This window comes from Pipistrellus kuhlii, unplaced genomic scaffold (assembly GCF_014108245.1).
Source record: "Pipistrellus kuhlii isolate mPipKuh1 unplaced genomic scaffold, mPipKuh1.p scaffold_m20_p_11, whole genome shotgun sequence".
Taxonomy (NCBI): Eukaryota; Metazoa; Chordata; class Mammalia; order Chiroptera; family Vespertilionidae; genus Pipistrellus; species Pipistrellus kuhlii.
In genome coordinates, this window is record NW_023425416.1 from 41,851,583 (window position 1) to 41,872,916 (window position 21,334).

A 21,334-nucleotide genomic window follows, 5' to 3' on the forward strand; every position below is an offset into this window, starting at 1 on the left:
TTGACCACAATCAAACTTGGGACCCTTCAGTCCACAGGCCGATGGTCTATCCATTGAGCCCAACTAGCTAGGGCAAAAATTGTGCATTTTGATGTATATAAATTATACCTCACTTAAAATTTTTTAAGGTTTTTAGAAAATTAATATAATTCTAAATAAATTCTTTCGGGAAATATAATTTAACCAATAAAAAGTCAATTTCCTTTACACATTATTTATGAAGTGCCATGACATGGAAAACTTGGTTTCTTAACAAAAAAAAGAATTCCTCTACTTGTATTTAACATATATTTCTTAGAACCAAGGCTACAGTATTCGGTACAGATCCACTCATCACATGTGGCTACTGACCACGTGAAATGTGGCTGTATAAGGTGTGCTGTTCAAATAGGTGATACCCAGATTTCAGAACTTATTACCCCCAAATTATCTCAGTAATTCTGGTAGTGATTATATATTGAAATATTTTAATTACATTGGGTTAATTAAAATATATACAATTAATTAAATTTTGCCTGTTTCTTTCTACTTTTGAAAAATGTGCTGACTAGAAATTTTAAAGTTACACTTATGGCTCCAGTTAATATTTCTACTGACCAGTGCTGCTCCAGGGTTTTTGAGCTGGGTTTGAAGTGTTTGTATTGTTGATATATGGTTTCTACAAATGTGTAATATTCTTGCTATGCCAGTTTTCTCACATGCCACAAGTTTTAGCTGAATATCTCTTTAGAAATATTTTTTGTCTTTAAAAGGCCTAATGTCCAAATGAATCTAGAACGTAGAAGCTTGCTCAGGATTGATATTTGGGCCATATGTTTTGATTTAATTATTAATGCCGCCACATGCATTTGGAGACAATGATTTTCTTATGCACTGATTGATTATATTACAAGGGTGTACTTTTAAGATTTTCTTTCTTTTTCTTTTTTTTAATTAAATCGTATTAGCATAACCAGTGGACACCGACACTGGGGCGGTGGGGGCTTGTCCTGGAAGTGACTGGGAAGGGGTTGATGGGGGGGAAAGGAGGCATATGTAATACTTTTAACAATAAAAAAATATATATATTAAGTTAATTAAGTCAATTTATTTTTATTGATTTCAGAGAGGAAGGGAGAAGGGAAAAAGAGATAAAAACATCAATGATGAGAGAGAAACATCCATCAGCTGCCTCCTGCACCCCCCCACTGGGGATGTGCCCGCAACCAAGGCACATGCCCCTGACTGGAATCGAACCTGGGACCCTTCATTCCGCAGGCCGATGCTCTATCCACTGAGCTAAACCGGTTTCAGCATTATGTGGGCTTTTATGACTGACTGACTTCTTCATTTACGATAAGGTTTTCGAGGTTCAACTAAGTTGCAGCTTGTATCATATTTAAAATGGAGACAAAACAGGTCCTGAAAAGCAGAAGCCTACATCTTTTGTTCCCTCCACAAAGACAAGAGCAATTTCTCACCACCTGTGGCCGGTGTTTACAAGGTATTCACGGAAGACCACCGCCTCAGTGTTTCCCATCGACTTCTCAGGCACCCGGGGCCATGCCTGTCCTGTCGATAGGTCACCCTGCTGACCAAGCCCATCGTTCCTGGGAGTCAGGGGAGCCACCGCGAGTGCCCTGTCCACATGTATAATGTCTGTGACTTGATGCTTTTTATTTGCAGCCTGGCGTGGACTGGGTTCTCCAAAATACCAGATTTGGTTAAAACAAAAAACTTTTTCAGCTTCTTTATACTGGGCTTCTATTTGTTTTTAATTTGGGTGTGTTTGTCAGTAAGATTTATTTGTTTGTTTATTTTTTTTATATTTTTTTATATTTTTTTAAATATGTTTTATTGATTTTGTACAGAGAGGAAGGGAGAGAGATAGAGAGCTAGAAACATCGATGAGAGAGAGAGAGAGTCGTCGACCAGCTGCCTCTTGCACACCCCCTACTGGGGATATGCCCGCAACCAAGGTACATGCCCTTGACCGGAATCGAACCCGGGACCTTTCAGTCCCCAAGCCAACGCTCTATCCATTGAGCCAAACCGGTCTCAGCTGTTTGTTTATTTTTGCATAGACCTAATATTGGAAAGCATAATGTTTACAAAAGATATGAAGTGGAAAACATACCTAATTTAACTTTTGAATTTTCTTAAGAATTGAAAGTTGTCAGGTTTACCATTTTCTAGATGGTTACAGATAAATGGAAACCAGTTTGTTTGTTTGTTTGTTTGTTTGTTTTGACATTTTAAAATCCAGTACTATATTCAGTTTTTTGGAAGAATTTCTTACTGGATTTTTGCAATTAAATTTTCAAACAGTGTTTGCTATGAGATCACTTAGTGAATTTATTTTCCTTTGACAAATGGTGACTTCCTGAATTTCCGCCCGCCTCCCCATTCTAACCTCGTTTTAATAAGCATTAAACTACTTCAGATACATGCTTTAGACATATTTAATGCACGAAATAATACATGGCTTGACAGATTTTAATGCTCAATCTTGTGTAGCTTGTTGCTGTCATTTGGTGCTTTAAGGAAAGGAGTTTTTTTCCTTTTCCTTTTCTTTTCCAAGGGTTGGTGGTCTGTGGACCTAGAGCCAGCTCTCCAGCGTGCAGGGGAAAGAATGGGGTTGTGTGAGATCCTCCATAGTGCGCAGAAGCTAGTGTGTCTCTTCCTTGAGGTACAGTCCTTCCAGTCTACTGACCTGTCAGATCCGCTGAGGGGCTGGTAAGCAGATTGAACAGTGACTCGAGGAAGCAGTGAGGCTGGGGGCAGGGGTGTCAGTATTTTAAGTAGCAGCTGTCATAAGTAAAGTGTGTTCTCAGGGGCTTATAGATAAAGCCGTGCACGTTTCCAGGGTCCCTGGTCTGTGGGAACAGTGCAGAAGAGTACAGGACTGTTTTCTCAGAGGAGAAGGAGGATGAGTGAGAGGGTGAGGAAAGTTGAGTTGAGGCCACTGTAAGGCACCAAGAGAAGAGGGACATAAACGTTACTTTGCGTTTCATGCAATGGAACTTGCTTAATCCTAATGTGTTTGTGTTTGTTTGTTTTTAATCAGAAAGCCATCCTTCAAATTTTGCATTTAGATATTTAAGTGTGTGTTTTCTTTCCTAGAAAGCTTGTTTTATTATTAGAATCTTTACTCCCTTTGTGATTTGATAATGGTATTTCATGGGAAAAGGGGCAGAAGTTAGCAGACTTTTACCTCGCACGTAATTATTGTTTGGCCTTCCTGGGAAACAGAATCCTTGCTGCAAATCTTACATGACTGATTTCTGGACCCAGAGCAGGCTTGACAGTGGGCTGGAGCAGTAATAGCCCCCCTACTGTCGGGAGAGGCCGAGGCAGACTTTTCCCAGCGCGCCCGCCTGAGGGGAGGCTGTCCTGGCCTCCGGGACCCAGGGCCCTCGCGGTGGCTCCCCTGTCACCCAGGAAGGATGATGGGCTTGGTCAGCAGGGCGACCTACCCACAGGACAGGCGTGGCCCTGGGTGCCTGAGAAGTCGATGGGAAACACTGAGGCGGTGGTCTTCCGTGAATACCTCGTAAACACTGGCCACAGGTGGTGAGCAATTGCTCTTGTCTTTGTGGAGGGAACAAAAGATGTGGACTTCTGCCGAAACCGGTTTGGCTCAATGGATAGAGCGTTGGCTTGGGGACTGAAGGGTCCCAGGTTCGATCTCGGTCAAGGGCATGTACCTTGGTTGTGGGCATATCCCCAGTGGGGGGTGTGCAAGAGGCAGCTGATAGATGTTTCTCTCTCACCGATGTTTCTAACTCTCTATCTCTCTCCCTTCCTCTCTGTACAAAATCAATAAAATATATTTAAAAAAAGACGCGGGCTTCTGCTTTTCAGGAGGTTCTGTTTTGCCCCCGTCTTCGGCCAAGTCGCCAATGAAAATGGGTGTTCAGCTCTGTGACTGTGGTGGGTCCTGAGTTGGTCTCCTTAGGCCCCTGGAACACCTGACCCAGGGCTCTAAAAGTCTTCCTTCTTCTTCAAAAGCGATGCATACATTGCTGATAACTAAATGTCCGTCACCATTGTAAAATAAAACCTGCAAGTAGGCCAACAGAGGACATTAGATTTCCCTCATCTCCCCATGCGGGGAGCCAAAAGGGAGATAAGTGGCCTGCCTGGTCCCTCCTTTGGGCCTGTGAGTCTTCTGTCAGGAGGAGGATCCCCCAGGGCCGGGGCTATGGGGTGGTCTTGCTAGTGAGGACAGCTCTGGGAGATAGAGGGATGTTGACAGTAGGCTTGTTAGGGAAACCCCTCAGGAAATTGCACTACTTGCCTGCTCTTGACTTCTCTCAGATTTTCAATGCCGTGCTCAGTAAGAATACTTACACTTGTAATACTTGGGTTAAATTGTTCTCTTTTTAAAAAAGACAGCAGGTACATACATGTGTATGCAACGTTAATATGTACATAGACAGATCCCAATGTAATCTTATCCTTCTGCCTTATTTTTAGGGCAGTCCTGGGACTTGATAGAGAAGCAGTGAGATAGGAGGTTGGGGAGAGCAGTGAGTTGGGAGTCCACAGTGTTGCCTGTTAGCCTGACTCGAATCACACACCCTCTAAGCTAGAGCACAGTGTATTTAATCACCTTGGATCTCGGTTTCTCCACAGGTAAAACAGGGAACCGCCTTAGGCAGTTTTTCGGCCCTACCATTGCAGCCTAAGGCCATCAGTCTCAATTTACTGGTTCCCTTCTCTGGAACCAGTCTGCTTTTCTGTGTTGTTCGAAGTTGAGGGGCTGCTTTTCCTTTAGTACAATAGATAGTTTTCTGAGGTTCCGGCAGCAGGAGCGAGCCAGTGAGAGGAAACGGCAGAGTGCTTCCAAACTGGCCCCGCTGGGCTTTCACTAGAAAGGGCCGTTTCCGGTCAGAGGATTTCGGAGTGTTAGAAAACTCAGTGGTGATACGGTTACGTCCTTCCTTAGACCGAAATTACAACCCCAATGCACTTAATGATATACATATGTATTGTAATCTGTAAACATAACTCGAAACCCTGTATCTGAGTCAGGTCATTTGTGGCCGGCCATTCAGACTTCATTTCTATTTGACAAGGGTTTATTTTAAGATTGCTTTGTGGAACGGTTGTTTAACATTTGAGTGATCTATTAGTGTCAAGTCTTCAGCTAGAGCTGTTTTAAATGAGCCACACGTTAAGTAGAAAACCAAACATAAATTTGGATTTCCAACCCAACTTAGCAAAATTAAGTGTAACTTAATTTTTTAATTCTCACATGTATTTATTCAGCCTGGGTTTTTTTTTCTTAAATATTCATTTAGAATAGTATCTGTATGACTGAAATTATTTTAGTTACTCTTTCTGATGTGGCTTAGCAAGAACTATAAACTACTTAATAGGCTCAGAGAAGGACACTTTTGCAGTAGCTAAGTTAATGGATTTTTGTAAGTGGACTGTGTTTCTTAGCAAAATCTCAAATATAGGAAGAATAACATCTGCTTCTACAGCTTTATTTCTGTAGCCCTAAACCGTTTGGCTCAGTGGATAGAGCATTGGCCTGTGGACTGAAGGGTCCCAGGTTCTATTCCAGTCAAGGGCATGTACCACGGTTGTAGGCACATCCCCAGTAGGGGGTGTGCAGGAGGCAGCTAATCAATGCTTCTCTCACATTGATGTTTCTAACTCTCTATCCCTCTCCCTTTCTGTCTGTAAAAAATCAATAAAATATATTTTTTTAAAAAGAAATGTTCTATAGAAATAAGTTCTTGATAAGCCATTAACTACATTATTTTTTTTACAGGCCAAATATATATATATCATAACTCTATTTGGTTAATTTGTTGGAAAAGGGGGTCAGTTGGATGGAAGCCAAAGATGATTTATTTAGGGAAACAGCTATACTGTGCTTCAGACCGTAGTTTTATACATTATTCTAATTATTTTCCATTAGTATTGTGGCTTCCTCTCTGCTTTCCTGGTGTCCAGATTGTCACAGTCATAACCAGGGCGTTCTTTCCTATCTCACAGATAAACCCACTGTCAGTTTTGTGACTCGGGTTTTCAGCCCTCCCCTTTTATGTTGCAGATGCTCCATTCTGGCCTGTAGTGCGTACGTGGCTCTGGCTTTGGGTGATAACCTTATGGCTTTGAATCATGCAGACAAACTTCTTCAGCAGCCCAAGCTGTCAGGATCCCTTAAGTAAGTGTGACTTGCCCTGTGCGTCCCTGCTTTGTTTGCTGGGAGGTTTTCAGTTAGTTTGGTGCCTGTTGCTTCTTCTCACTCCCCCAGTGGAATGAATATATATTAAGGGAAAGCAACTGGCATATATTTCATGTTTAATAGTGAAATTTTTTCACTTGTTGTATGTTCCTTCCTTGCTCCCCTACACTCCACCCCTTACCCCCAGTTGAGGCAGGTTAGCTAGAGGAGATGAGACCTGAGCTGGCCCTTTAAAAGGCAGAGTTAGATAATGGCTAGTGGAGTTGAGGTCCAGCTTTGAGCCCCAGAAGGCAAGGCCACGGCAGGGAGTGGGGGAAACAGTGGGCATGCTCTGCCCAAGACACTGTTTGGCAGGAACAGGGAATCTCTGGGGGAGTAAGAATATTGACTGGATGAACCAAACTGTGGAAGCTTTCAATCTATAAAAGTTTAGCTTTGTCTGCTTTGTTCTCGTGTAGAAAAAAATCATTAAGATTTTAAGCAAAGAAACTGTGGGGAGGGTGGTTATGTATGCGGGGGGGGGGGGGCAATGGTAAAATATGTACACAGATAATAATTTAATTAAAAATAAAGATTTTGCCGGGACCGGTTTGGCTCAGTGGATAGAGCGTTGGCCTGCGGACTGAAGGGTCCCGGGTTCGATTCCGGTAAAGGGCATGTACCTTGGTTGCGGGCACATCCCCAGTGGGGGGTGTGCAGGAGGCAGCTGGTCGATGTTTCTCTCTCATCGACGTTTCTAACTCTCTGTCCCTCTCAATTCCTCTCTGTGTAAAATCAATAAAAATATATTTAAAAAATAAATAAATAAAAATAAAGATTTTGAGCAAAGGTGTAACATGTCTAAGCATGTTTTCATTTTGAGAAATCATTCAGGGCATGGTGGGGAAATGGCTCAAGGTAAGAGACTGAAGAAGCAGGCTATGGTAAGCCAGGAGGATGTGCATCTGCTCTGGCACCAGTGGGCATAACATAGATGATCAGAAAAGCAGAAACCTGTAGAATGGAAGTAGAGTCGATACAGCTGACATCTGGTCTCTAACTAGTCTGGCGCTTTGGTGCGTTTTGGCTTTTCTGGCAGCAGAGACTGGAGCAATCTGGTTCTGGACCTTCACTCGATGGGCATTCCTCCTTGGACCTGCCGGTCATTTTAGAGCCTCATTACCTTCTTATGTTAATGTTACTTTCTGTATAAATAGAACAGCATCAATTTGCCAAATTTTTTTTGTTTTGTTTTGTTTTTTGTGTGTGTGTTTTTTTAAATATATTTTATTGATTTTACACAGAGAGGAATTGAGAGGGACAGAGAGTTAGAAACGTTGATGAGAGAGAAACATCGACCAGCTGCCTCTTGCACACCCCCCCACTGGAGATGTGCCCGCAACCAAGGTACATGCCTTTGACCAGAATCGAACCCGGGACCTTTCAGTCCGCAGGCCGACGCTCTATCCATTGAGCCAAACCGGTCCCGGCAATTTGCCAATTTTGAACTTTCTTAATTGGTATGTGTAATTTGTTCCTACTTAGTTAATATAAAAATTATTGTATATTTCAAAAAGATCTTTAAAATTGTTTTTTAGGGAGAGAGAGAGAAACATTGATCGGTTGCCTCCTGCACGTCCCCAACCCAGCCCAGGCACGTGCCCTGACCAGGAATTAAACCTGCCACCCTCAGTTCATGGGACAGCACCCTACCAAGTGAGCTACACCAGCCAGAGCAATTATTGTATATTTTAAGATAACATTTCAGTGACCCTTAATTATCCATTTATAAACTTAGGTATCAGTTCAAGGACTTGACTATATGTAACATATTCCAACTCTTACTATACATGGGGCATTTTTGTGGTGGTCTCCTTTTCAGTTTGAAATCCGTTTTTTCTTTTCTTTTTAATTTTAGGTTTTTGGGTCATTTATATGCTGCGGAAGCCCTCATCTCTCTGGACAGAATATCTGATGCCATTACTCACTTGAACCCGGAGAATGTCACTGATGTCTCCTTAGGGATCTCTTCAAATGAGCAGGACCAAGGTTAATGAGGACGCATTTGATCAGAAGTGGTCACCATTTCCACTTCCTTCCTGTTGTAACTCAGGATGTGTGGAAATTTAAGGGCACAGTTGTAAAGGGAAGGAAGTTTTAGGTGGCTGTCTACATTTTTAGCTGCACTGCCTTTGTGTAGTAGTAATTGTTTGCTAAGTAGACCTGGCAGTTGGTTATCATGTGGTCTGAATTCTAACTTTTAAAAGTCCAATAGTGTTAGATGTATAGTTTTGAATCATGGCTAAGTTTTTTTTGAAGGAGTGAGACTGGCATGCACTTCATTTAAGGTTATTACTCAGGCATGGGGTGGTAGGTAGTGGTCGAGTTTGATGTCTTTTAATAGAACCTCTACTACAAGAGAAGTAAATACAATTGCCCTGATCTTGGATTTTCATTTCATAAAGAAAATTAGGTTCTTAGATATATAATCTGTTGTTCTGCTTCCTGAGATTTATTTTTGTGTCTTTGCAGGATCAGACAAAGGAGAAAATGAAGCAATGGAATCCTGTAAGTGAGAAGTTTTGTAAATACTTAAGTAGCCTGGCCTGCATCCCAAAGATGTAGAGACTCCAGCCTTCTGTCCTTCATTTGTCAGCCTGGGGGGCAGAGCTGTGCTTTGTTCGGAGCAGCTCTTGGGCAGTGGATTGGGTTGCTCCCGGGCTCTGGGCCTGACCTCCTCACCAATGTCTGTGCTCTTCTTCCCCAGCTGGGAAGCGGGCCCCTCAGTGCTACCCTAGTTCCGTCAACTCCGCCAGGACCGTGATGCTGTTTAACCTTGGCAGCGCCTACTGCCTGAGGAGCGAGTACGACAAAGCCCGCAAGTGTCTGCACCAGGTGAGCAGAGAGGGCTGGGCGGCCTCCTGTAAAGCAGCCAGCAGAGGTGTGGAGTGTGGGCTCTGTGGTTTTGTTTGAGGCTTCTGGTGAGTTTGTTAAACATTAGACTATTCTCTCTCACGCTTAGAGATACTCGTGCAAGGTAAACAACGGAGCAGTATTGAAATGAACTTAGGACTTGATTAGGAAAGAGAGAAAATGAACCTAGGCACTTAATGGAGAGTTTTTTCCTGATGATTTTAATAATTTAAATTTCAAAAGATTGGAAACCAGCCCTGGCCAGTATGGCTTATTTGGTCGGAGTGTTGGGCCGTGCACGGAAGGGTCGTGGTCAGGGCACATACCCAAGGTTTGCGGGTTTTGATCCCTGGTCAGGACAATGTTTCTCACATCAGCATTTTTTTTCTCTCTCTCTTCTCTCCCTCTCTTTTCCTCCCTTTCTCTCTCAAATCAATAAAGACATATCAGGTGAGGATTTAAAAAAAAAAAAAAAAAGATTGCAAACCATCTAAATAAGGGCTTATTTAAAAAGGGGAATTACAAAGTCAAAGGGTATACAGATATTTTATATGGAAAGTTTGTGCCAAGAGACATACTGACCAGCAGCACATGAGAGAGCCAACATCCCCAGATGTTGTCAGAGTAACTGAAATTGAACCTATTCTCAGGATATGCCACTTGGTGTGTCCAGCAGTGTTGGGGCTTACCATGCAGAAAGTATCCAGGAGTGATGCTTAGTCAACTTAGTGGCATCTGGTCAGCATCTCTGATCCAAAACCAGAACAGCTAAGTGACGGACTATCCAGGGAAACACGTTCCCTGTTCTCTAGGAGTTGAGTACAGGAGTTAATGGGTAAGAGTTCCAGGGTTCCACTGTTCTCAGTGGCCAGGCAGGAGTGGTTAACAGCCCTTTGAACGTGCTGCTGGACCCCGAGGACAGCAGCAAGCAGGGCTTTTGACCTAAAGTTACGGCGTGTACGGTCCAGCTCAGGTTCTCGTGCAGCCACGCATTGGAGACACACGGCCGTAACTTTAGGGTCTGAACGGGGGCTTGTTTTGGTCCCTGGGTTTTTAGGTTAATCTAGTGGCTGGGCCTTTGTTAATTGGGAGGCCCACCCTGCCTGGGAGGGCAGAACAGTGATGTGAAGGGTTGGAAAGGGCTCCTGAGTATGTGTTTCTGAGGTTGCCTGCCCACCCCTGACCGTTCTGAACAGCGAATAAGCAAAACAGCGTTAAATCTCATAATAGATAAAGCTGCAGACTATGGTCAATGCAAAGAATAACAAATGACCAATGTTAGTAGTCAGTTGGAGGGAAAATGGAGTTTAATAGTCACAAAATGCTGTAATGGTGAGCTTGCCTGTATATAGTAAAGATGGGCCTGCCCTGGCTGGTTTGGCTCAGTGGATAGAGCGTCAGTCTGCTGACTGAAGGGTTCCGGGTTCGATTCTGGTCAAGTGCATGTATGTTGGCAGTTGGTCGATCTTTCTCTCTCATCAATGTTTCTGGTTCTCTATCTCTCTTCCTTCCTCTCTGTAAAGAAATCAATAAAATATATTTTTTTAAAAATTACGTGTCTGGTTTTGTTGATGGGATCAAGACAAAGGCATCTGAGAGCCATCAGAACAGAACCATAGTGGTCCCTGGGAGGTCATGTGGGAATGAGCTTCAATAAGTTTGCTAACTTGCCATTGGTAGGCTGGCATCCTTTTTGTCCTGTTTTTTGTTTGTTTGTTTGGGCATTTGTATCTTCCCTGCTGGTTCACCAGGGTCTTTTTTTGTTTGGAGCACAGGCGGCTTCAATGATCCATCCTAAAGAGATACCCCCTGAAGCCATCTTACTGGCAGTCTACCTGGAACTGCAGAACGGTAAGGAATTCTTTCCTCCTCCTCATTATTGGGGTCTGCTTTTTTCTCTTTGAAACTGGAACTTTGTCTTCCTTGAAGATATTACCCATCAGGTTCTTCTAAACAAAAATGTAGCTAGGGAGTTTTTGGTATTTTTGCAGACTCCTACTTCTTGCAAGTTAAGTGTATTTCCTTTTATCTGTAAAAATGCAAAATAGCGTAACTTCTGACACATAATTATAATTAATCCCTACTGATTAACTTTTCTCTTAGGCAGCCAAATGACTCTAATTGAGATCATGAGTCAGAATGCCAATGGCTCTGGTTTGTATATCTGAGTACTTTGAACACAGATATCATTAAAGAGTTTTACAATAAACCAGTTTTTGCTGAGAATTATCTAGGCCAGTGGTCGGCAAACTCGTTAGTCAACAAAGCCAAATATCAACAGTATGACGATTGAAATTTCTTTTGAGAGCCACATTTTTTAAACTTTTTCTAACGCCACTTCTTCAAAATAGACTCGCTCAGGTCGTGGTATTTTGTGGAAGAGCCACACTCAAGGGGCCAAAGAGCTGCATGTGGCTCGAGAGCCACAGTTTGCCGACCACGTATCCAGGCAATCCTAAATACCGGTAATACATCTGGAGTATATATATAACCTCCAGAACATGGCTCCCTGGAAGAAAGTCTGTGGGTCCCACGTAAGAGAGAACATGAAGTAGAAAAAAATATGTGAATGGGAGAAATGAGAAGAGACAAAAATAGAGGTGAAAGTCAGACCTTTTTGTGGATCGTGGGAATCCTTACAGTCTCCCCTCTTGATAGCTGAAGAAGGGGCGTTGAGTGCCTGGCACCCGGCAGGCCTCGGCCTCCTCAAAGGCATGATCAGTGTCAGTGCACTGTTCTAGGTCCCTTCTGTGCACTCCGCCCGGAATTTTCAACCTGGGCCATCCCTGAGCATCACTGTGGAGCTTAAAATAAACCCCTTTGCCCAGGTCACACAGGTCACTCCCGAGATCTCTCAAATCGAATTTTGGGGGCTGGGACGGAGGCATTATGTGATTCCACTGTATAGCAGAGGGCTGAGCCCTGCTCTTCCAGAACATCTTTCAATCGCTTCTTGGCCTTTTGGCTAAGATCAAGTTCAGAACATCTTTCACCCCCTCACTTGCTTTAGATGTGGTAGTATTGTTGTACGCTCGCTCCCTTTTTTTTTTTTTTTTTTTTTTTTTAATGGGAAGTGTCTTTTAGGTAATACCCAGCTGGCCTTACAGATCATCAAAAGGAATCAACTGCTCCCTTCAGTGAAAACACTCTCTGAAATGAGAAAGAAGCCAGTGTTTCAGTCCGTCCACCCGATCCAGCCCATCCAAATGCCGGCTTTCACTGTACAGAGAAAGTGATATTTTGCTCTTGGAAGACTGTTACCTGAGACCCAGGGGAGTACTTATGGGCCTTTTTAGTTGTATCACAGCAAAATGAATAAAAGACAGATGGTGAAGGGTGCTAGTTTTGGACATACAATTTGAAACGATTCTAACCCCTGATTTTATTTTTTGTTTTGCCGGAAGCTCACTTAAAATTAAGGATTCACAAATTAATTTTCATCTGTTTTTCTTTAATCTTTGCTAGACTATTAATTTGGAGCCATTATGTAATGTATCTGTGTCATAGGTAATTAAATCATGGTCTTACCAGAACAGTCTCATATAACATATTTTGTCTTTCTTGCAACTTAACTGTTCAGAGTATGTTGGCATCTGAGATTTATTTAGTGCTAAAGTTTGTAAAATTGAGAGAACAACCTCAGCAGCAGATGAGTAGCCCATCTAGAAGCTGACCCGGAGGCACAGGGGAGGAGTAGGTCATGTGTTTTATGCCTAGTTGTGAATAAAAGGACCAAATATGCAGAATAAAACCCAGAGGGCTAGTAAAATTGGCCAAAAGAAGAGAGTACTGATCTGATAGGAATCAATTTGCTAAAAATCACAAGTGAAGACAACAAGGTTCAGGGCTCTGGTCCTGTGTCCCCTCCATACCCTTGGGCAGAGGCATACCCTTGATTCTAGAGTCTGTTAGCAAGTTGTTCAAGCTTTATTGCTAACCCCTTTGCAAATGCAAACAAAAATGTACAAGCTCCTTTCCCGGAGACAGATTTGTGTTGGAGGATCAACAGGGCCAAAATTTGTGCATAGGATGAATGTTTTCCCCTCACCAAGGGGAGCAGGTAGGCAGCTGCCAGCTGGTCTGCGTCCTAGCTCCATTTTCCCCTCATCACGCGTAGCATTTGTGCTTTTGTCCCCATGGTCACAAGATGTTCCAGCATTCTACCCACATGGAAGGCAAGAATGAAAGGGCAATGGCAGTCTGTCTTGATAGGAGACTGTCAGGATCCAAGTTTTCCCAGAACCTACAGCACCTCTGTCAGGGCCTCGTGTAGCCATCCTTAGCTGCAAGGGAGGCTGGGGAAGAAGTGACGTCCCTGCCAGTGTCTGCTGCAGGTGCTGGGACAGCCCGCTTCAATGTCTTCCCAGCCTGAGCACTGTCTCTGATACCTTGTGTCAAACTGGGATTCCAGCAGCCCAGCTCTGCCTTCCACTGCCACCCATGGCAGATCCTGCACATTAACTGTAAGCTTCTTCCCACCCATTTTTCCTGCCTCCCTCACCCTTTTGTTAATGCCACCTACTAACTAAAGTAATACTAAACTCTGCTAAAAAGGTTTTAATTTTTTATTTATTATAGAGAGCAAGAGAGAAGCATTGTTTCTTATTTGTGCATTTATTGGTTGATTCTTGTGTGTGCCATCGAGGGAGGTCTTACGGTTTTCTGTAGTTGAACAGGTGTGGGTGCTGCAGGACCTAGCCTCACAGGATGGCATCTTATTTGATGGGGTCGTGAGTTCTGAGAAGAGTCCTGTTGAAGCCCCACCATCCATGAATTTGCTGACCCAACGAGAATGTGATTGTAGGTGTCCCCCAAACTGCAAGGAATGAACAAACGCTTAGAAGGGCTGGGGTGGTCCTCCTGGCCCCTACTCCTTAGGAGGCTCCTCCCACAGAGCTCTGCTCTGGCCACTTCCTTGACTGGCATGTAGGCCCAGCAACCTTCGGTGGCCTTTCCTGATCCCCTTCTACCTGCCTGCACAGGGGGACACTTCTCAAATCCTGTCCCCCCTGCCATAACCACATGCCTGATGGATGTTTCCAGCACTCACAGTCCTTCATCTGATTCCTTTGCTAGGAGCTCTGCCCCTTACTCAACCCAGGGCACTTTGAGCAAATGCTGGATCTCTGTCTCTCAGTTCTTTGGCAGGTTTGCAAAACAAGGGTACCGCTCCTCGGGGGCCCAGTGTGAGATGGTGAATGCAAAGCGCACCATTGAGTGCAGGTGAGTTCCCGTACCCCTCCCTCTCGCTGTCCAAAGGACCTGCTCAGCACCTCGGGAGAAGTGTTGACCTCACAGGCTCTGGAGCCAGGCTCTGGCTGACTACTTCAAACCTCGGTCCTCTCCCTGGGACAGTCTGATCTGGAGCAGGTTGCTTTGCTTCTTTGCGCCTCCGTTTCTTCATTTGTAAAATGAGGGTACACACAGTACCTACCTCGTGAGGCTGGAATGAGGTGTAAGGGCCTGCCTGGAACTCCTAGTGGAGGACTTCTCACTGTGTAATAGTCACGGCAGGGACTGTGTTCTGAGCCTGTGACATTGTGGAGGTAGCACTGCGGGTGGGTGGTAAGCTGTAGGGGGCAGGGGCCTCCGAGGTAAGTTTCTCTGGAAATGGCTCGTGTCCAGAACACTGGCATCATGTGTTCTCATCCCATTGTTACCTGCCTCGGGCCCCTCACCCTGTGACAACAAGAAGTCTCCCTGTCTCAGGCCCCTTCTCCCACCCTTTCCTCACCACCCTACCACTTCCTCCACCAGCTCGGACTCCCATAGGTTCCTTCAGGAGCTGCAGGGTCTTTTCATGGTAATGTGCTCCCTTCTCCTACTTAACTTCTATGGATCCCTCCTTTGCACCTAGGTGTTACCCAAACTGGATTCTCTGCCATCACCCAAAAGGAGTCACCTTTTCCCACCCCCAGGGCTTTGCTTCAGTCTCCTGGGCTCCTAAGAACTCTCTTCCAATTTCACGGTGTCCACTTCCTCGCCCTGTCTCACACTGCCTCCCTGGGACCCTGACCTGTAGCTCTTCATCCCACCAAGGGCATGTTCTGGGCTGGTGAGCTTTTTTTGTTGAGGCTCATGGTAACATGGAAACTGCAGGCACAGTTCTATGTTCCGTGCTTCATCATCTGTTTTCTTCTCCTTCCTGTTCATTATATAGTGTAAAAGGATTGCTCTGTATCAGTGTTTCCCAAACTTTTGGCATATGGGTACCCCTTCTATAATTTTCGTAACGCTGAGTATCCTTCATACTCATGAGAACATAGAATTAGGCGCAGCTAAGCACGGTGCAGTGCATAACTCCGGTGCAACGCGTACCCCCACCAGACTCTTCCCGTACCCGAGGGTACGTGTACCACACTTTGGGAAACACTGCACATGAACAATAAAATCCGAACAGAAGAATTATATATATATATGTTTTTTAAATGATTTCGGAGAAGTGAGAGGGAGAGAGAAACATCAGTGATGAGAGAGACTCATTGATTGGCTGTCTCTTGCACACCCCACACTGGAGATTGAGCCCCCAACCCCGGTCTGTGCCCTGACAGGGAGTTGAACCCTGACCTCCTGATTCATAGGTGGATGCTCAACCACTGAGCCACTCCCACCAGGCTGAACAGAAGAATTTTTGACGATGTTCTGGTCCTAGGCCTGACAGTGTCCCAGGAACTACTTGCAAGGTTGGGTTGGCCAATTAACAAAATCTCCAGGTTCACAGGGACTCGGCATCCTTGACCCTCTTTGAGCTTTATCAAGTGTTAGTTAAATAGCGGCCCAACACAGGCGGGTTACTTACTGGTCAGGCTCCGCGAGCCAGCCTAGAATAACCAGACCCGCACTTACACACGAATTCACCTTCCTTTCCTCCCTGGGGAGAACGGGGCTGAAGTGCACGCTGTAGGGTAGGAGTGGGGGCGCCGGGGGAGGAGGCAGCGAGGTTCATTAGCCCCCTCACTTGGGGCGGAGGGGATCCTTGTGGTGACCAACCATTGTCCAGGAGGATTTAGGAGGATTTGCCCAAGTGTCCCCCGTGGGCCCCAAGCCTGGTCCTAATCCGGTCCACATTTCAGACTACTTAGGATCGCATTAAATGTCAAAGCCGGTGTTTAGGGAAATATCTACATTTCGTATGCGTCGCCCGGGTCAAAAGAAAGCTGAAACGAACCTTGCGAGCCTCTGGCTGGAGAAGCGCTCTGTGTGGTCCGGGGTGTGAATGCGGAGAGGGGCGGTGGCCTCGCCTCGGGGGCCCAGGAATGCGGGCTTTTCACATGGAGAAAATGCTAATGCTTTGTTCCAGCCTCGGCCTTCCAGGCGCCGGGCCCTGCCGATTGTCGCAGCGGCATTTGCATGCGAGCAGCCCCGGTCCCCATCCCCACCCCCCTCTCCCCTCCCCCAGCTCAGCGCCTAGGGCACTTTCTGGGGCTGATGGAAAGACCTGGCTGCAAGTGTCATCATTTGGGAACTGGCTCCCTGGAAGAAAGGCTGTGGATCCCAAGTAAGAGAGAACAGGAATTTAGGAAAGATAGGTAGATGGGAGAAATGAGAAGAGACAGAAATAGCAGTTGAAAGTCAGACCTTCTTGTGGCTAAAAGCCACAGGTAGCTAGCTGTTTGGGAACGCTGGGAATGAATAGCTTTTCCCAGAGGCGCCAGGCAGGTGAACTGTTTTCCCCCTCCAATTTCAAGGTGTTATTTAGCACTTGCAATTATTTTATATAAAAACAACGTATTCCATCAAGGGAGATCCAAGCGTTGGGTGTCCAGCTGCACATTTATGTCCTTGTTGACAAGAGCCCTGCGTTTGATAGGACACTTGCAGGGGCTCCGAACTAGCCAGTGGGGGTTCATCCTCAGGGAGCAGCCCAGAGGCCGCAGATGGCGGGCCGAGGAGGGAGACACACTCAGTCCAAAGGGCTAGGAGGCGGCGGGGGTGCAGAGGCGCGGTTGAAAGCGGCTTGTCCTGGTGCCCTGGCAGCGCCAGGGCTTGATCCACAGGCGCCGCGCGTGGGCTTCGGGACGCAGAGCGCCACCTACCGGCGGCACGGTCTGTTGGCCCGAGAAACGAGCCCGGGGAAACGCTGTCAAGCCTGGAGCGCCCCTTCTCCACACCTTTTCGTGCCTGGAAACCCACCTCGGCCGGAGGAGTGCAGGGCTGGGGACCCAGCATTTCCTAGCACTGAGCTTTCTCTCTGGCCGACGCCTGGGAGCCCAAAGATGCTGGCGAGGAAACGCATACTCCGTGTCCTTCAATGATGATGTGTTTGATTAGTTTTCTTGCTTTCCATTTTACTTATTTTCTCATATTTGTTTAGTTTTATTGATTTTTTGCTTTATTTTAGTTATGTCCTTTTCATTTTGTTATTTTGTTTATTCCACTTGGCTATTTTTACTTGGCTTATTATTTCACTTCACATTCATTTTGCTAATTGTCATGTATTTCGTTTATTTTTGTTTTCATTTCTTCTATCTGATTTATTTTTTAAATTCATCTCATTTAATCTCATTTACTTTATTTCGTTTGTTGAATTTGATCTTATTTTATTTGTGGGAAAAGGAAAGGTGGCTACCTCCACCACCACCACCACCACCACCACCACCACCACCCCCTTCATTCTGAAGCTTATATGTTTTCCTGCCTCTGAAAGGCCTAGGCGTTGGAATTAGACACTCTTGGATCGAGTCGCAGCTCTGCCACTTCCTGGTTGTGTGACTGTGTGCAGACTGCCTGCCCTCTCTGGACCTCAGCTTCCACATCCGTACAATGAGTTTGATGCTCACATGGCAGCCTCAGGAGTGTTTCCTTAGAGAATGCTGCGTAGAAAATGGCCTCTAGCTGTTTTAGGAATGGTTCCCAGAGTCTCTGATGTCTGCCTAAAATCCAGTCTGCTCAGTTGTAAGAAATAAGCGTTTTCTTCCTCTCTGGCCTTTCACAAGGGCAGTGTAAAAAAACCCAGCTGTGGCTTCAGAGATCAGGAATCTGAGATCACTAGCAGCCCTCATCTGGCCTCTCTGCCCAGCCCCTTACGGGCCACATAAGTCATCCACGTGGCTGTTGACTCACCCTGGATTTCTGTGATAGTTACCCTCTCAAATAATGTCTAATAGAATTCTGAATGTGGGTTGGTTTATCTGCCTACTAGCTGTCTACCTACCTACCTATCTACTGAAATCCATCCTCTAGGCCAGTGTTTCAACAATATTGATCTGTTCAAAAAATTTTTTTAATTTTAAAAATTGATTTAAGGGAGAGGGAGAAAGAGAGAAACATCAGTGTGAGAGCTAAACATCAATTGCCTGCCTCCTGCATGATTGAGCCCACAACCTAGGTATGTGCCCTGACCAGGAATGAAACCTTTCAGCATGCAGCGATGCCCAACCAACCGAGGGCTTTGAAAAATATTTAAATCAAAAAAAATTGTTTTAAAAAGTGGGTTTTTAAAAAAAATGTTTTTGTTTTGATGAGGGTGAAGTTCTGAAAGGGGCAGGACAAATGGAAGAAAACGAAGCTAATAGGAGGGTGACCGGGGCCATGGGGGAGTGGTCTTAGGCCGCCCATCAAATCAAAAGAAGAAACAAATTTGAGAGGGGGAGTAGGTTGAGCCTGGGAAAGCTAGTGGCTTCCTTTCCTAGACCATCCAGGTTTTCCTCGGCTGAGAATGAAAAAGGGACTTTTTTCATTAAGATGCTGCATGGCTCTATTTGCCACCCTTTGAATTCCCACTTTGCTTGCAAAAGGCCTTAAGCAGGTCTAGGGGCCCTAACTCGCTCAACCTGCACAGCCAGTGTTCCTTTTTTAGAGGGTGATCCTACTGAATTAAAATTCAATTAATACGACTTTAAGGGCAAGAAAAACTATTTGTGAAAAATCATTAAACAGCACGTAAAACCCTTTGAGGAGCAGCGAATACCCTTTGAGGAGCAGAGAAGTACAGCCTGGCTTTTGTTAAGGTGCTTTGAGCCCAACGAGTTAACTTTTTTTAAGGAATTTTAACAAGATAGTGGTCAAAGTGGAATTTGTTCATGTAGTTTATTTAAGGTTTTACAAGGCCCTGCAAAGAGTCTCTCCCCTGAGTCTGGATCAGAGGGGTGTTTGGCCAGAGGTACAATCTTAGGGGCATTTTGAAATCCATGAGGAATCAAAACAACTGGCCTGGATGCTTAAAAAAAAATGTCAGGGTCCTGAAAGACAAAGGCAGGGCTGGGGACCGACCCGGATTAGAGGGGGTACAGAGACATGGCCCCTGAAGGCGGCCTGTTGTCCTGGACTGGGCCTGGGAAGGGAAACCCACATGTACCCAGAAGGACATGATTGGGAAAACTGGTGAAATGTGACTGCAGTCTGGGGAATAGATAATAGTATTATATCAATGCTAAATTTCCTGATTTAGATCACTGTGCTTTGGTTAGATAATATTTGTATTCTTAGGAAATGCACAAGTGATTAGGAATAGAGGGGCATTGTTATCTCCTCCCAAATGGTTCAGAATATATATATATATATATATATATATATTCACACACATTACACACACATATATACACATATATAATACATGTAATATGTACATATATATATGAAGAGGGAGAGAAGGAGTGATAATGCAAATGAGGAAATAGTTAACATTTAAGGACTCTGGGTATAGGAAATATGGAAGTTCTTTGAATTATTGTTGTAATTTTTCTCTACATTTAATTTTATTTCACCCTGACCAGGTAGTGCAGTTGGTTAGAACGACATTCCGATAGACCAAGGTTGCAGGTTCAATGCCTGGTCGGGGCACATACAAGAATTAACCAGTGAAAGCACAAAGAAGTGGAACAACAATTTAAAGTTTCTCTGTCTTATTCTCTAAAAATCAATCAATTGGAGCTCCAGTGGCACAATCGGTTATCGCATGGTACTTATAAAAATCAATCAATAAAAATGTTTAAACTAGTATTTAAAAATTCAAAGTAAACAAAAAATAGATAAAACTAAATAAAGCTAAGAAGAGATAAGAGATAAAATAAGAGAACGGAAAGGGGTGGGACGTAGGGAAATAAATTGTTCACATATGATGAACATTTATTTGTTTCCTCCTGCCAGATAATGCTCTGGGATAGGCCAACCGGCTGCATGAGAATTAGGAATTTTCCTAAGAGGTTTATGCCCTGACAGGGTAGTCCTAAGCCACTTGCAATCATTGAAAACCCACTATCGTCCATGCAGCCAGCAGCCAGCATCCAACAAAGAGTCAGTGAGGGCCACCACTGCCCAGACTGGAGCTTGTGACTGAGCTCCTGCCTCCAAGGAACTGGCCGTTCTATAAAGGAGACAGATGTGTAGGTTGTGTGGACAGACAGATGTGTGGGTTGACGGGAACCATGATGGCAGCGAGAATGTGGGAGTGTGTGTCTTGTTCCGGGGAGGGAGCCTATCAGAAATGACTTACTTCCCAGATGGGACACTTGAAGTAGGGTTTTTTTGTTGTTGTTTTGTTTTGTTTTTTTCTAAATATATTTTATTGATTTTTTTTTTACAGAGAGGAAGGGAGAGGGATAGAGTTAGAATCATTGATGAGAGAGAAACATCCATCAGCTGCATCCTGCACCCTCCCCACTGGGGATGTGCCCGTAACCAAAGTACATGCCCCTGACCGGAATCGAACCTGGGACCCCTGATTCCACAGGCCGATGCTCTATCCACTGAGCCAAACTGGTTTAGGCTTGAAGTAGGTTTTGAAGGCTGAGTAGTTTTCCAGTAAAAGAGAGTTGTGAGCAATAGTAGAGGGGCAGTCTGCCAAAGCACAGAGGTAGGAGACGGAATGCAAACTACTGGGCAATATTTGAGCCAGTGCCTGCTGAGCAAAGGCAACAACAGGCTGGAGGCTGGACCAGTGAGTCACTGCGGGAAGGCTTAGCGGAGGCCAGGGTTCCTAAGCTGGGATTTGAAGAGGGAGATTGCCATGGATGTGTGAAGACCATGTAGTACACACAGACGGAAGGAATGTCTGGTTCAAAAGCACATAGGTCAGCAGCACGCAAATCCCAAGGTGAGGGCTGGTAAACACCCCGGAGCCTGGGAGTCTGCACCAGGTGGGGTTGGTTGTGCAAGGTGTTTGCTTCTCACCTGAGCCTGCGTGCTTTCATGTAAGACTTCAGCCCGGAGTCCCATGGTCAGGGCCAACTCAGGAAGAAGAAATGCGTATTTACACAGAGGGGATTTAATGGAGGGATTTAATTGGACAGGTGATGGAACCCAGAGTTCAGCTTGAGC

General features: G+C 44.9%; 1 protein-coding gene and 1 pseudogene across 10 annotated transcripts in view; both read left to right on the forward strand.

Annotated features, from left to right (window-relative positions):
- The window catches only part of CNOT10 (CCR4-NOT transcription complex subunit 10), a 77,683-nt gene extending 65,064 nt beyond the window's left edge, over positions 1-12,619 (forward strand). For 5 of the 10 annotated variants that reach the window (XM_045579347.1, XM_036431708.2, XM_045579344.1 and 2 more), the window contains 6 exons: positions 6,050-6,163; positions 8,082-8,212; positions 8,696-8,731; positions 8,931-9,058; positions 10,852-10,927; positions 12,161-12,619. In XM_045579347.1, the coding sequence (XP_045435303.1) occupies positions 6,050-6,163; positions 8,082-8,212; positions 8,696-8,731; positions 8,931-9,058; positions 10,852-10,927; positions 12,161-12,312 (637 nt within the window). In that variant the 3' untranslated portion in view covers positions 12,313-12,619. Of the gene's footprint in view, positions 1-6,028; positions 6,164-8,081; positions 8,213-8,695; positions 8,732-8,930; positions 9,059-10,851; positions 10,928-12,160 lie in introns of all 10 variants that reach the window. The other 5 variants (XM_045579342.1, XM_036431707.2, XM_045579341.1 and 2 more) reach the window with 2 other exon arrangements.
- On the forward strand, positions 12,022-12,225 carry LOC118715829 (annotated as a pseudogene).
- Positions 12,620-21,334: the final 8,715 nt, after the last annotated feature.